This window comes from Myodes glareolus, chromosome 16 (assembly GCF_982192425.1).
Source record: "Myodes glareolus chromosome 16, mMyoGla1.1, whole genome shotgun sequence".
NCBI classification, from domain to species: domain Eukaryota; kingdom Metazoa; phylum Chordata; class Mammalia; order Rodentia; family Cricetidae; genus Myodes; species Myodes glareolus.
Window position 1 is genome coordinate 66,779,318 of NC_142041.1, and position 15,203 is coordinate 66,794,520.

Consider the following 15,203-nt stretch of genomic DNA (forward strand, 5'->3'; position numbering starts at 1 on the left):
CTCTTTACTTGATAACCCTACGACCTTGATGATTTCACCTCTGTCCTGAAATGAGGATACTAAGTCACAAAGAGGGAAGAGCTGGTGGTGACACAGTAGTAATGGCTACGTCTTGATCTCATCTCTTTTTAATTTAGTCACAAATTCATATCTCTACTAGTTATATGCTTAAGTAATACCAGCATGTAGCTTTTAAATAACTTCAAAGAGTAGATGAGAGATTTTGAAGATAGATATGGGGAAACTTTTTATTAATCTTTTCAGCGGGGACAACAGAACATTCTTAAAGTACCGATGGACGTACACTTGACTAAGTTGCTATAATTGGATAGGAGAAGTTCAATTGGTACTTCATGGTATTAGTATCGGTATAGTACACAGCCATAGGTTTTGCGTCCTCAAATACACTGCAATTTGAGTATGCTTGAAGACTGAGGGGATGGCCCTGAACATGTGTGCACTCTTTCTTGTCATTGTTCTTCAAACTGCACACATCAAAACAACTAAATATTTATCATTTACTTTCCTGTCAGCATTTTAAGAAGCCCACTTGCAATTTAGAGCATATAGGAGTATATGTGTAGATTATATACGGAAACGCCATCATTTTCTGTAAGAAATGTAAGCATTTGTGAGGAGATTTCCCAACCATTCACCATGTACAACAATACATAACATGGGAAAAGTTGGCGCAAACAAACAAACAAACTTGTTTTTATTTCTGTGATTCTGCAGATTAAAATATTCTAAACTGGTATAGGAGATTCTTTTTCTAAATTCTTAGTCCCAGGCTCTTTGCATATTTATCTTGTTTCTGTCTCACATATTTGTGTACTTTGAATTTTATAATTCAAGTTGGAATGCTTAGGACTTCCTAATGCCCAGTGTATGCAAACTCACCTACTGCCTCTGCTCCCATGTGTATGTTGATCAAAACAACAATAATGGAAATATGCGAAAGAATCCATCACCCAGCATGCTCATTGTTCAATGTCTCAGACTGGTTAGTCTTTTTGAGCAGATTCAAAAGGGCTTTCTGGCTTTGTAGCCAGGGCAAGAGAGCTTCCCTTTGAAAGGAAATGACATCATCCTAACAGGTATGATAGATATTTGGTTCACAGTAAACAATCTACGCTTACCTTGCTTGTGCAGTTCACTAGTGTCTGTGTGCCTTGGGAAACTGTGAGTAAGTGGATATTGAATTCTTCACTGATATTCATTTTAAGAAATTGATTCAACTTGCGAGCAGCACGATTTAGAAAAGCAGCTTCCTATTAGAAAAGAAATCAAAAGGGCTGTGTAAGAATTTTTAGTTTGTCAATTAACATAAAGCTAGAGCCCTGTCACTTAGTAAAACCCCACCTCCACCCCAGCTTTCTGTTCTGGTTAATCACGTGACTGCCAAGTAACAGGAATGAAACTGCTTGGCTCTGAGGAATCAGAACATGAAGTGCCTACACTTTGGTTTAATGATTATCTGGCTTTTAAATAGTCGTTTCTCCACTGCGTGCATGTGACTTTATCGTTTGTGGGGAGCACATTGCAAGACTATATACTTTTAACAGGATAACCAAAGAAGAAGGCTGCTGGAGACACGAGCGAGGCAAGGTATGTACGGGTTTTCTGCTACCCTTTTTAAAAATTAGAGTTCTGAAAGAATAGCTGATAGTAAAATTTAAAAAAAAGAAAGAAAAGAAAAGCCATGTAACTTAAGCCATAGGCTTTTCTGATAAATTAGTTAATAAATAAAAAAAATGATGGTTTTGTGATACTGTGGTGTTAATCACTATGTTTTGTAAGAAGAGTATTAAAGAACGCCTCTTTTTCTTTAGGGGAAAATTACAAACTTAAAAGGTTTTATTCCCATTGTAATTGACCAACTGAGTTGATTTGGGCATAAACTCCAGCAAATACTAAAAATAAAAATTTCAAGTTGTCTAAAAGTAGTGACGTGTGTGTGTGTGTGTCTCTGTGTGTGTGTATGTCTCTGTGTGTGTGTGTGTGTATTGCAATCACTTTAACAAGACCTTTTCTTCATACATTTTTTTTGGGGGGGAGACATTTGTGCCTTAATATTCAGAGTTTTTAGTATTTTCAAGGTGAAAAACAGGAAAGTAGAAGAATAAATTATCTACTTTTTAATCTATCATGGACAGGATATTGGTAAAATTAACATACAATAGACCACAGTATGATATAATAGATGAATGATAATCCTGTCACTAAGATAAAAAGATTATGGCATTTATTTAATTATCTAACAAGTTTGTATAAAATCAAGCTCATATGATAAATTCCAAATTATCATTACCTTTGCATCATCACATGGATGTTTTTTAAAAAAGTTTGGTTCTTTATTTGGGCAATTGTTACCATTTCCTGTCATTTTATCCTGTAATAAATAATATAAAACAATATGGTTAACATTGAAAATGTCTCTAACGTAGTTGCAAAATGACATTTTAATATCTGGTATTAATATGAACACTTTATGAAAAGCAAATTTCATAAGCCTGATTCTTCTAACTAGGCATCAAAAATAGTTTTCTTTACATGAGAAATAAGAAAACATGTACAAGATCACCTCAAATAAGATTCAGTAACTTTTAAGAACAAGTTGAACTAGCTCTGTCCAACAAACTAGCAATTCCAGGCTCTTGTACTTCTCCAAGACTCCAGACGGTTTTAGTCTGGTTGATATTGTGGCAAATATAGTAATATTTACTGTATATATAGTAAATACAGTAAACAGAGCAAGGGCAAAAGTAGTAAAGGGCTTGCGATGTTTGTCTGCCACTCAGGAAAGTGTAGCTTGTTCTTCTTGCTTGCACAAAGGATGAGAGCTTTGCTGGCTTCTAAATAGATGTTTTACTGTTTTATCCGTAGGAAGTTGTGCCTGAACACATAATTGTTTAAAGATTCTGCACTTACTGATGGCCCTTGTTCAAAGTTTTCTGCAAATCCTGAATTGAAGCTAATTAGGGAACAGTGACCTTGTTTCCTGTAGTATTTGGCGCATGGGTCACACTGCCTTCTTCGAGCATGGAAACGTCTCACCTTTGGAAAAGCATGCTTTGGCGATGTGTCTGTGCTAGCCATGCAGTGTGTAGTTCATACTCGAAACATGACAGTTGCAGGACATGTAATTCCTAAAACTATCCTCGAATTATAGATAAACATAGTAAGAAATTATTTGTCTACTAAGTCATTTTTCTATCAACTTTTATTTAATCAAATCCCATATACAGTTTTCTTTGGTCAAACATACAAAATCTCATATGAAATACATCACCCAGTTAAATTCTTGAAGCATTCTAGCAAATTTCATAAGAGTATTTTAAAATCCTTTTTGGTTAGGCCAATGCTCTGGAAAACTAATACAATTCAGCTCTTTATGCCTGCAAAAGAGGATGCTGTACTGACTGACTTGCTTGCCACAAATTTGACCAAGAACTAACTATGATGGCACTATACTTTTAACATATAAGATGTCAGAGCGGCCTTCTGAAGCTGTTATGCAAGGCCATCTAGAGTTTTAGTATTCAGGCATCTGTACTGGCCTGCCCCTGGGGTCCTGCAGGACACGTCCTCAACTGTAGCCACTAAGAGTACCTCCTGTGTACATTTGTTATGTTTCTTTTGTTGTTGTTTTGTTTGAATTTTTTTTTTTTTTTGGTTTCTTTTTTCTTTTTTTCCTGTGTATCCTTTGCTGTCCTGGAGCGAGCTCTTGTAGACCAGACTGGCCTCGAACTCACAGAGATCTGCCTGCCTCTGCCTCCCAAGTGCTGGGTTTAAAGGCTTGCGCCACCACTGCCTGGCTCATTATGATGTTCCCTTTGAAAAGGTAGACCTTAACCCTGTCTGGAAAAAGAAATGGGGGGGGGGACCTTGCCCACCTCTCTTCTCTCTGTTTCTTCCCTCCCCCTGCCTCTTCCTTTCTGAGCTCTGTTATGTGGCAGCTTTCTCTTTCCCACTGCGTTTTTTAAATAAACAACACATAGCAGTTCTGAATATGAATCCACAGCAAAAGAGAAAGTTCCTTTCTTGTGATTTAGCAAATACCAACATAATAGATTCTTATAGGCATTTTGGTTCATTTCAACATTATTCCAACTTTATTTTAAATTCGGAAAACCCACAACAGAAGTGCCAAAACATTGTGAGCTATTGTTTGAATTTGTTCCTAGCAAAGGTCTTTGATTTCATTAGGTTGTACCTTTCAGTTTTATTTCTAATACTTGTTTAACCCTCTTGTCTTAATTACTCTTCTGTTGCTGTGAAGAGACACCAGGATCAACACAAACTCATATAAAAAGCGGTATTTAAGTGAGGGGCTTGATACAGTTTCAGAGATTTAGTCCGTGACAATCATGGCAGGAAGCAGACAGACAGGGCACTGGGTAGTGGCTGGGAGCCTTACGTCCTCCCTCATCCACAGGCAGCATGCAGAGACTAGGCCTGGCGCGGTAGTTGAAACCTCAAAGCCCTCCATCACCTCTCCAACAAAGCCACAACTTCTAATTTTTCCCAAATTATTCCACCAACTGGGAACTAAATATTCAAATATATGAGCCCATGGGCTGGTCTCATTTAAACCACCATATTCCATTCCCCAGTCCCCATAGCCTTGCAGCCACTTCATAATGTTAAGTGCATCCAGTCCAACTTCAAAAGTCTCCATGGTCTATGAGCCTCGAGACTTTTAACATTCAAAGTCCTGAGTCTCTTTGAGACTTAAGGCAATTTCTTAATTGTAAAACCCTGTAAAGGCAAAAATCAAAATACTGATCACATACTTCCAACACACAGTGGCACAAAACATATATTACCAGAGCACAAGGGAGAAACAGGAACATATTAATGAACCACTGGACCAAAGGTCTGAAACCCAGCAGGGCAAACTCCAAATTCTGTATATCTCTTCCCAATGTCAAAGGGCTGAATAGATAGCTCTTCATATCTCCCACACCTTCCAGCTTTGCTGACTGAAAACAGCCTTATCTTTCCTGGACTGGTTCCATAGCCTGTGTTACTTCTCCTCTTGGCAAGTACCCCAGGCTGTAGCTTCTCCAGCGTTTTGGGATCTCCATCACAATCCAGGCTTCACCTTCACAGCTTTCTGCAATGGCTTCCCTGGGCCTCTATGCAAGGACTCCCTTGCCACATGCCTCACCTGAATGGCTTTTCTAAACCACGGAGGCAGATTCTATAATCCCTTTCCTGTATTATTCTTGATTCTAAAGCCAGAACTACCATTTGCTGGGGTTGGAATCTGACTGTAAAGCCAGAAGTTCTCCTACTTGCTGGCATTGGAACCTGGCTCCTCCTCGAATTACATTTGCATAAACCTTCCATTATTGTTCAGCCAAGGAAATCCTTCAGACCTTTCTTTTCACATTTTTGCAGGATTAGCTGGGACGGGGTCTTGCCTGGAGGTTACCACTCTCTTTATTCCTTTCAGCACCAGGCCTTTCAGCTTCTCATCTGCTTGCGACCCAGTACTAAATTTCTTGCTTCCTTTTTCCTCCTCAAACTGTACATTTTGTATTTCTCTTTGCAGTGCTTTCTTCTCTTCGTTGTAGATGTGCGTGAGTGATCGCTTGGCACGGTTGATACAACACCATCTTGAAATCTCCTGTGCCAATGCTATTAATTCAAAATTCTTCAATTTAGCCTCAGGTGGATTTTTTGACAAGGGCAGAAAGCATCTATAGTCTTTGCCAAAATATCACAAGAATGGTCTTTAGGGCAACTGGTGCTCCCTGAAATTCCTTGAGCAATGCCAGCATAGTTGAAATTGTCCTCATCACTACTGTCTTCCATGTTTTTACTACAATGGCCTATGGAACCACACTTAAACATTTAACTGACTTTTCTTGTCCAAAGTGTCACTGTTATCAATCTTCCGAACAACAGCATGGTCGGGCCTGGTATACCTTTATTTACAAACACTGATCATAGGACATACCCTCTATATAATTTTAAAGTATATTTATTCTTTAATTTGCTTCAGTGTGCTTTTCTATTTTGCATTGACATGATATGAGGCTCTAATTTCCCATTTATATTTTAGTCTTTATTTTTTCCTGAAAATCTAAGGAGCTCAACATTCTTCCAATTTTTGCTTCTCTAATACTGTATTAATCTGGGCTCCTTTTATGTTAGTTTCTTAAAGAATGTTAAGAACAGTTTTAGCATTTTCTACTGCTTTTCTGGGTAATCTATTTGCTCAGTGTATGCATGTAAGAGAGTACATTTGTGTGCTTACAACAGCATATGTCTGAAAGATAGAGGAGCACTCTTGCGAGTTCTTTCCTATCGCCCGTGTGACCCAGAGACTGAACTCATGTCTGTAGGGCTACACGTAAGTACCTTTACCCACTAAAACATCTCATTGGCCCTAATCTTTTTACTTAAATTCTTCCAGTTTACTTTGCTTATGCACTGTGTTTGTACTTCATTTTTGGAAGAATCAATAAATAGTATTTCTGACTTTCTAAGTGGAGGCTAAAGCTGATCATTTTTCAACTAATACTTAGAAGTGCTTCCCACTTCATGGGGGAATGGGCCTACTTCCTGTGGCTGCTCTAGCAAATTACCAGAAGCATGTTGGTTCAAAAAAAAGATAGAAATGCATGCTGTTCCATTCCTAGAAATAAGAAATTTAAAATCAAAGTATTGGCTGAAGGGTCTAAGGAAGGATCCATAATCTGGCTCTTATATCTACTGCTGCTTGCCAACATCCCTAGTATTCCTGCCTTATATTTGTGTCTGTCTCTGGTGTCTCAGGTTTCTGTATTATAGGGAGATGTATTATAAGTACATAGCAGAGTTCCTCTGATTTGTCCAGTGTAATTTCTCCATGCCAAATCTTTGATTTAATCACATTTTCAAGGACTCCTTTGCCATAAATTTCCATGGACTAGAATTTGGTATGTTTGAATGACATAATTTATTGCAGAAAAATATATTTTTTGCTCATAAATATTGGATTTGACCTAAAAACTGGATCTTCAGTTGTAGACATAAACAGATTAGACCAGAGAACACTTCATTCTTGAAATTGGCCTCTTCTGATTTTTCTGTATGGGGACAAGCATCAGGAAGCAGCTGGTTCATGATCTATCACTGCATAATACATTTCAGTAAAGGTAGCATAAATAATAAAAGCTTTGTGATTTCTGAAGGTTAGAATATGGGAGAACCTTCTGGATCTACATCTGCCTTGAGACAGTTAAGATGTTGGCCTACCTGTAATCATCAGGTTTTGATAAACACTTGAGTATTTACTCTCAAGGTGCCTCACTAGTTTATTTATAATAGTAAAAGCTGCTGTCAGACATCAGTTAACTGACCAAAACCAAAGGGAGTGAAGAGAAAGGTTGTCAGCAGGCCAGATGCTGTGTTAGCCAATTATTGTATTTTCCAGCATAGACTAGTTCTTTTGGCTCTTCTTTCGAGGAGAGAATTGCAATAGTGATTCCACCGATTCCTCATGGCCACAAGCACTCTGAAAGCACTTGTATTCTGTTGCCTTCATTGCTTCTAGTCAGTACTGAGGTGCCTGTTTGCTGCTTCCTTGTGTTTGCTTTCTGAGACTGACCTTTGGGATACAAAGTATTTACAAAGAAATGGAAGACTCAATATTAAACTTGTTTCTAGCTTTTGGAAATTTGTTTTCTACAAAAATATTCTTAATTTCTGATTATCATCATCACAACCTATCCATGGAAAAATCTTGTTAACATGACACAAAATAGAGTTAGCTGAGACGTGGAACCTCTACTGAGAACTGAGAATGTCTCCATTGTATTGTCTACAGGACATGTCTCTAGGGCATTTTAGTGATTAATGTTTGATGTGCAAGGGACTAGCTCAATCTGGGTGGTTTCAACCCTTGGCAGGAGATCTTTGCATTTATAGAAAATCAAACTGAGAAAGTCACAGGGAGAAAGCCAGAAAGAAGCATTTCTCTATGGTCTGTGCTTCAGTTCCTGTTTTCAAGTTCCTGTCTTAAGTTCCTGCCCCAATTTCCCTTTCTTAATAAACTACAACTGTAAACGGAAACAAACTTTTCTGTCCCAAGTTGCTTTTAGTCACGGAATTTATCATAGCAATAGACAAGTGCCGTGAACACCTACTTAGAAACTCCTTTCAGGCTTGTTCAGGACTGAGCACTTCAACCAAGTGCCGTACCACAAGTTGCCGAGAAATAAAGGGGTTGAGGGACGCAAAACCTAGAAAACAATGTTTACAATTAGCTTCCTCTGGAGTGAAAGTGGCATAGCAATAGGTGGCTGAATAAAAAACAAATCAAAAGAAGGGAACATATCTGGTAGATAAGAGACACAGCATTCTTAAAAAAAGAATAGGAAAAGTCAAATTGTTCAATCCGAAGAACATGTTAAATACAAAGGTTTCTTAAGAAACCTTTTCTAAGTCCTACAAGTACAAGTCAACTGTCAACTATATACCAGTTTGGATTGGAAGAGGTCAAGTATGTATTTGAGTGAGTATCAGATTTTTGTCGTCTTGTTATTGAATAATGTCTTACTGGTGTCTTTGCTAGAGTTTTAATTGCTGTAATTAAACACCATGACCAAAAGCAACTTGGGATTATGTCAAACAGCAAGAACAGTTGTCAAACAGATAGGTACATATTAAAGATAGTGAGTTAGAAGTAAAGCTAAGGAAATAGGTTGTTCTCATGATGCATCCCATACTGTAAATGCCAAATGAAAGGTCATATGTAGGCGTGTACCTATTTATCCACAGAAGGAAAACTAAGCTAATATGGACAGTACAGTGCTAAAAATAATCATGGAATAGATAAAAGCAATAATGAGCATTATAATCAACCTCATATTTTGAACAGAAAACTGACAATAAAGTAAATTAAACCTAAAGTATCTAAGGAAACAAATTTTAGAGAACAAAAAGAATAAAATCAACCAAAGAAGCCATATAAATACAACACACTATAGTTTTTCAACGAATCATTTGGTGACAAGTAGATACCCTTCTTCCTAAATCAAAAGCTCAATATATAAACCTCTAGTCATATTAAGAAATAAAAGGAATATGCAAATTAATACCAAATTGAAAAGGCTAAATTACTTAGAGCCAATCAACATTAAAACTGTCATAAACAATTTTATGTCCACATATTAACAGTTTAAATGAAATAAACAAGTAATTTGTATAAAATAATCTTGCAACTCATATACAAAAGAGAGATTTGAATAAACTTTAGTTAATTCAAATATTATGTAATTATTAATATTCTAGAATATACTGTTCTCAAGTTTTACTGACTCTTCTTCCAAATCTTAAAGGAAAAACTTCCATTAGTGGCCAGCCATGTATTCTAGGTGAAAGAAGGAGTGGAGTCTCTCCTAGCTCATTAAACGGTTAGCACTACCATGTAAATGGAGACTGCTTTTCTTTTCTGGCTGCCCAGATCTGAATAATCACACAAAACTTTATTAATTACAACACTGTTTTGCCAAAAGTACAGGCATATTTCTAGCTAGTTCTTACGTCTTAAATTAACACATTTCTAGTAATCTATGAATTCCCACGAGTCTGTGGCTTACTGGTAAGGTAAGGTTCTAGTGTCTTTCTCCTGCAGCAACTACAAGGCATCTCCTTGATTCCTCCTACTCTATCTCTCTGTTTCTGTTCTGATTTTCCACCTGGCTTTACTCTGCTAAGCTATTGGCCAAAACAGCTTTATTCACTAACCAATATAAGCAACACATATACAGAAGTACGTTCCACATCATTACCATGATACAAAAATTAGACAAAGACATTACAAGAAAACTATAGAAGAATGTGTCATGAACCTAGATGCATACTTCTCAAAAAACGCTGGCATGCTAAATCCTATAATGTACAAAAAATATGCCTATTCAAGTAATATTTAACCAAGCAAAGATGATTTAGCATTTAAATACCAATTAATGTAACTGATCATATCAACAGATTAATGAAACTTTTTATGATTGTGTTAATATATACAAAATAAGTATTTTGTCCATTAGAAACTAAAAAATCTAGGGCTAGGAGAAATTTTCTCATTTTATGTGAGAGACATGAATATCTATGACTTTTGTTATCTGAAACTATCCTAACACCAATACCCTCTGTGATGAATGACTACTAGCAAAAAACAGTCAAATATAATGTAAATATATTTCTCATTTTATTGTAACATCCCTAAAATGAGATATTATGGCCTATATCATAAAAAGAAAATTTATATCTAAAAAACTGTTTTTAAAACTCAGAAGATATGAAAAGAATAGTGAAGAGAGAGACATCTTATATTCATACATGGAAAGACTGCTCCAAGTTCAAACTACTTTACAAAGCCAATATAATCTAAGTTAAAATGCCACTGAATCTTTTTGAGAATTAAAAAACTGATTCTAATGTTTATGTTGAGAAGAAGGACTCTTCATAGCAAACAAAATTGAAGAACAAAGTTCAAGAGCAGATATGGCCTCATCTGGAGACACACTAGAAAGATAATCATCACTATCCTGTGACACAGATGAAAGAGTAACAAGAAGGCCAAGTGCAAGCACCTTTTAAGTACACCTATTTGAAAATAGGGAGCTAATCTGTGGCAAAGGTAATAAACATAGACAGCATCGCATTCCAACAAGTGGTTTTGGGTGACATTCTTACCCCAAAACAAATATTATACCTTTTATAAAATCAAGTAAACCATGATGTGATAGAAAACACTAGAGTAAAGTCCTCCTAGACTATGAATAGGGGAAACCTAGATGACCATTTCCATGCTGATATTTGAAAATGGAGGGAGGGGGAGGGAGCTGGAGCTTCCCACAGGGCAGGAAACCCTGACTGCCCTGGGGGACGGAGGGGAAGGAGGGGGGGAGTGGGGGAAGTGGGAGGGTGTTTGGAGGGGGGCGGAAATGGAAACTTTTATAATTTAATAAAATTTACTAAAAAAAAAAAAAAGACCCATAGTGCTTATGGATTTTCACCCTTTTGAAAAAAAAAAAAAAAAAGAAAATGCAATAATTTAAAAATATGATCCTTTAAGAGTATGAAAGAAATAATTGAAAGTGAAAACTCACCCAACTTTATAATTTTGTGTTGCAAAAAATGAAGTGTCATGAGAATGTGAAGATATACTGCAGACTAGGAAAAAGTTTCACAAGAATCATCAAATAAAGTATTTTTTTTAATTTTTAAATAGAAGTCTTAAAACAACAGTAAGATAAAGAAAAACCCATTCAAAAAGGTAAGAAACTTGTAAGTCCTGAGCACACACCTCACTAAGGAAGATATGCGGGTGACAACGTCTATGAAGAGATGTTCAACATTGCATGTCACCAGGGAAAGGAAAAGAAAACAATGGAATACCACATCCCTCTCATGACTTTTGCAATATCTAAAATCTAAAACAGACCACACCAAACACTGGACAGGGTATGGAGCAATAAGAATTCTCAATTATTGCCTGTGGGAATCCAAAATGGCACTTCCACTTGGAAGGCAGTTTTGTTGTTTATCTTATAAAATTAAGCAAACTTTTCTTTAACTCAGCAATCTTGATCCTCAGTATTTACCCAAAGGATTTGAAAGCATGCTCATACCAATGCTGCAAACAGAGATTTAAGGTGGCTTTGTTATTTTCTCAGTTGTGAAGCAATAAAAATATCTCTCAGCAGGTAAATGAATAACCTATGGCACTTCCAGACAATGAGATATTTTTTACTGAAGAAAAAAAATGGTGTCAAACTATAAGAAGAACTGAGAGAAATTTTACATCCATTTTGCTAGTGAAAGAAACATTTAAGAAAATTATAGATACAGTAAAATATCCATGGTTAGGGCAAGGGCTAGGAGTAAGGTTAGGGTCAGGAGAATAAGCTGTGCAGAATCCTACATTGTAGAAAATCCATCACTATAACAGTGTGTGTTGTCGTCAACAATTGGGCCTTACCTATCAGTTTGTGGTGAGCACACAATAAACAACTTTGGCAATAACCTGTGATGTTTGGAGTTTTCATGGCCCCCTTTGTCCAATGACTCAACAAGATATTACCCATTCCTGACACTGGAAATTTTAACTGGTGGTGTAAGACATCTAGTTGGGACACTGTCTCTCTATTATTTGGTGATTTCACTTAGATTCATTCATATATGCATACATTTTAGAAAGCTTCCTCAAGAGGTTCCAACATCATTTTTTTAAGTGATCTTTAGTGTTAGTTGTCCCTACCCATTATTGCTCCTTTATCATTTTCTTCCACCCCTCCCTATTTAATCCTAGTTTAGTTTCAGCCTTTCTCTCTGTAACAATATATTCTATCTCTACTTTCTTAAGAGATTTTCTCCTACCCCCTAATCTCTTACTAAGTGCCTGACCTCAGTGGTTATTGCTATTGTAGCATGCATAGCTATGTCTTTGTTTGTTTGTTATTTCTAGACAAGGTTTCTGTCTTGCTTTGGAGCCTGTCCTGGAACTAGCTCTTGTAGACCAGGCTGGCCTCAAACTCAAAGAGATCCACCTGCCTCTGCTGCCCAAGTGCTGGGATTAAAGGCGTGTGTGACCACCACCCGGCACATAGCTATGTCTTAATAGCTAACATCCACACATAAGGTAGCTTATAATGCTTATATGTTATTCACTATGCTGTCTTTGTATCCATGAACTTGATTCAAAAGTTTTAGCTAAATTAATAGAGTTGTAAAGATAAATTTTATCAAAAATGCATATAAATCTTAACCCTCTTCCATACATTGATGATGCTTCTTATTTATTTACCAATGCATATATTTACCTTAAAATATTTTATGTAATATAAATTAATATTTTGCAGTAAGACAAGTCTTCATAGTAATCAAGGTAAATGGTTTAAAAAAGTTTAAATTTTGATGAATTTTTTTTGAAAGAACTTAAGCTTAGATGTTTTCAATATATGACTAATAGGGAAAGAGAACAGTGGGACAGGAACACCAGAATGAGAAAACAGAGGGAAGGCTCTGTGGTCCAAAAATGCATAGCTTGTTTGGGAAATAGTAAGCAATCCTATTTAATTATACTGTTAGAAAGGTAACAGTTGATATAGGGTGAAAATTGGGGTAAACAAACTGCCAGGAATAGTTTTCAGATAAGGAATTAGTCTTGTGTTCTGGAACAACTAGTGGGAAGTTACTGCACCAGGCTATGGCATGGTCTCAGCCCTGCTTTGTAATGAGAAGCACTTGTTTAGGAAATGCTCAGAAAGACTCATTTTGCCTGAGACGCAAAATGTGCAGGTTCAGTGATGGGTAGACATGAATCATGAGAGGAATCAAGTAAGAGGCAGGACAAATGCAGAATGAGGAGAAAGTGTGCTTGCAGTGATTCTGCCTTGCTGGAAGCTTGCAGCTGGGATGGTTGACTGAAGGCTCTGACTACAGCCTGGCAATGTCTTACTAGAGAGGCATGGTTCAGTGTAAATTATATGGCAATGAGCTCCCAAATAGTTTTGTTTTCTGCCAAAAGGATATGGGGAAAATTTGTGGGCTGAACCATGTTTAATATATTAATATTTTGGATAAATCTTTACAAGTTCTCATCAATAAACACCTTTTGCTAAGGTAACAAATAACAGGCATTTGTAAAAGCTCAGACAATTCCTATAAAATTTTATACGCCAAGTGTCTTCATTAGTTACCCTATGCTTCTAAGGTAATGAAGACAGCTATCTGAGAGCAGAAACTGCAATCTTCCTGGTTGTTTCTTATATCATTATTATGAACATAAATAGTATTTTTCTGACATTCAAGAAGCAAAATAGACTTAATACACTGATTAAGTATACAGCAAATGTATTCTTCTAAAAATTATGTAGAAATTTTAATGTGTATTACATTGTAGTAAATAACAAATAAAATGTTTAATTAAGCCAAAGTGGAATTTTGTTAATCTCCCACTCTTGTGGCCAAGAGTAAGTGGGTCAAGAGAAGCTCAAGACACCTGTAGTTGCTATTCTGCTCATTTAGTTTATTCTCCTAAATCAACACATTTTATTCTCTGTGTGTTGATTGTAGTGAAAACAGTAGTAGAAATAGAGAAATAGATGTTTTAACAATTAGTGTCTATGGACATTTATTGTAGAGAATTCCAAGGGGAAAAATACAAAGACCTCTCCTCCAAAAAGAACCTCTACAATGTTGTTCCTCAAATATAGTACTTGAAAATATCATCATGAAGCTGCCCCACTAAATACTTAGGTAACAAACACTAATATAGCTAATTTTTTGCTTATGAAAATACCTGTATACAACTTGTTTTATGGTAGAGCATAAAAATTCAGTTGGTAAAATTGACTAGAAATATTAACATTAAATGCAAAATAAAGGAAGATCTCAAAAAAGCAACTCATAAATACTGGTTATTAAACAATTTTACAAAATTGTATCTACACTGAATCCCTTTTGCAGAGGTGAATGTGTATTCTATACTGGGGGGGCATGCCTTTCCAGCCCCACTACTGAGTCAACTTCAATACGCAATGTGTTGTTTTATTACTTTGTGCTACTTACGTTGTAGTTATGTAAGACTGATGATAAGAAAGGATGTTGCAGGAATGATATGAGTCAACAATTGGCAGGTTTCCTTGGATAACAGTGATCATGTCAAATGCAGACACACTGCATAGTTATTGGAAACCTGGCAACACAGCCACCTGCACTTGATGCTGTGCCACAGACCGTAAAGTTTGTATACACTGCTCTGAGTATGTAGATTGGGATTGTAAGGTTTTTCTGCGTGGATAGCTCTCTCCGAAAGTCCAGAGTAGACCGTGATTCTACATCAATGAAGCGGAGAAACCTGGAGAACTAAAGTTAATTATGGTATTGAAGTTAAATAACGTGATAACAAGAATAGACCAGACTTTGTGCAAATCAAAAGTCTAATTATGAATGAATAAAGTGAGACTCTGAATGAATTAAATGGGTTGTTCAAAGTCGCATGGACAATAACAAATCAGAGTCTCTGATTCAAATGTTTTTACCTCCAGTTCAGTGTTCCTCTAGTAAGGTTGGGGTGATAGGAGGGAGCCTATGTTTGAACATCTTGTGCAAAATGAAGAAGCTTGCTTAGCGCAATGACTTCCCCCCCCCACTAGTCCGTGAAGTTTGGGGTTTCATATGTTAACACAAGGCTCACC

The 15,203-nt window shown here is 36.6% G+C and overlaps 1 protein-coding gene and 1 long non-coding RNA gene across 8 annotated transcripts in view; one reads left to right on the forward strand and one right to left on the reverse strand.

Annotated features, from left to right (window-relative positions):
* Il7 (interleukin 7) overlaps nt 1–15,203 on the reverse strand; it is a 40,558-nt gene that overhangs the window by 2,972 nt on the left and 22,383 nt on the right. The window contains exons 3-4 of the mRNA XM_048420753.3: nt 2,312–2,392; nt 1,140–1,271 (exon numbers count right to left, since the gene is read on the reverse strand). Of these exons, the coding sequence (XP_048276710.1) occupies nt 1,140–1,271; nt 2,312–2,392 (213 nt within the window). The remainder of the gene's footprint in view (nt 1–1,139; nt 1,272–2,311; nt 2,393–15,203) is intronic.
* Nucleotides 1,408–15,203, forward strand: part of LOC125391409 (uncharacterized) — a 66,159-nt gene continuing 52,363 nt past the window's right edge. For 2 of the 7 annotated variants that reach the window (XR_015735150.1, XR_015735153.1), the window contains exon 1: nt 1,413–1,608. This is a non-coding gene — a long non-coding RNA (uncharacterized LOC125391409). Of the gene's footprint in view, nt 1,609–15,203 lie in introns of all 7 variants that reach the window. The other 5 variants (XR_007229114.3, XR_015735152.1, XR_015735151.1 and 2 more) reach the window with 5 other exon arrangements.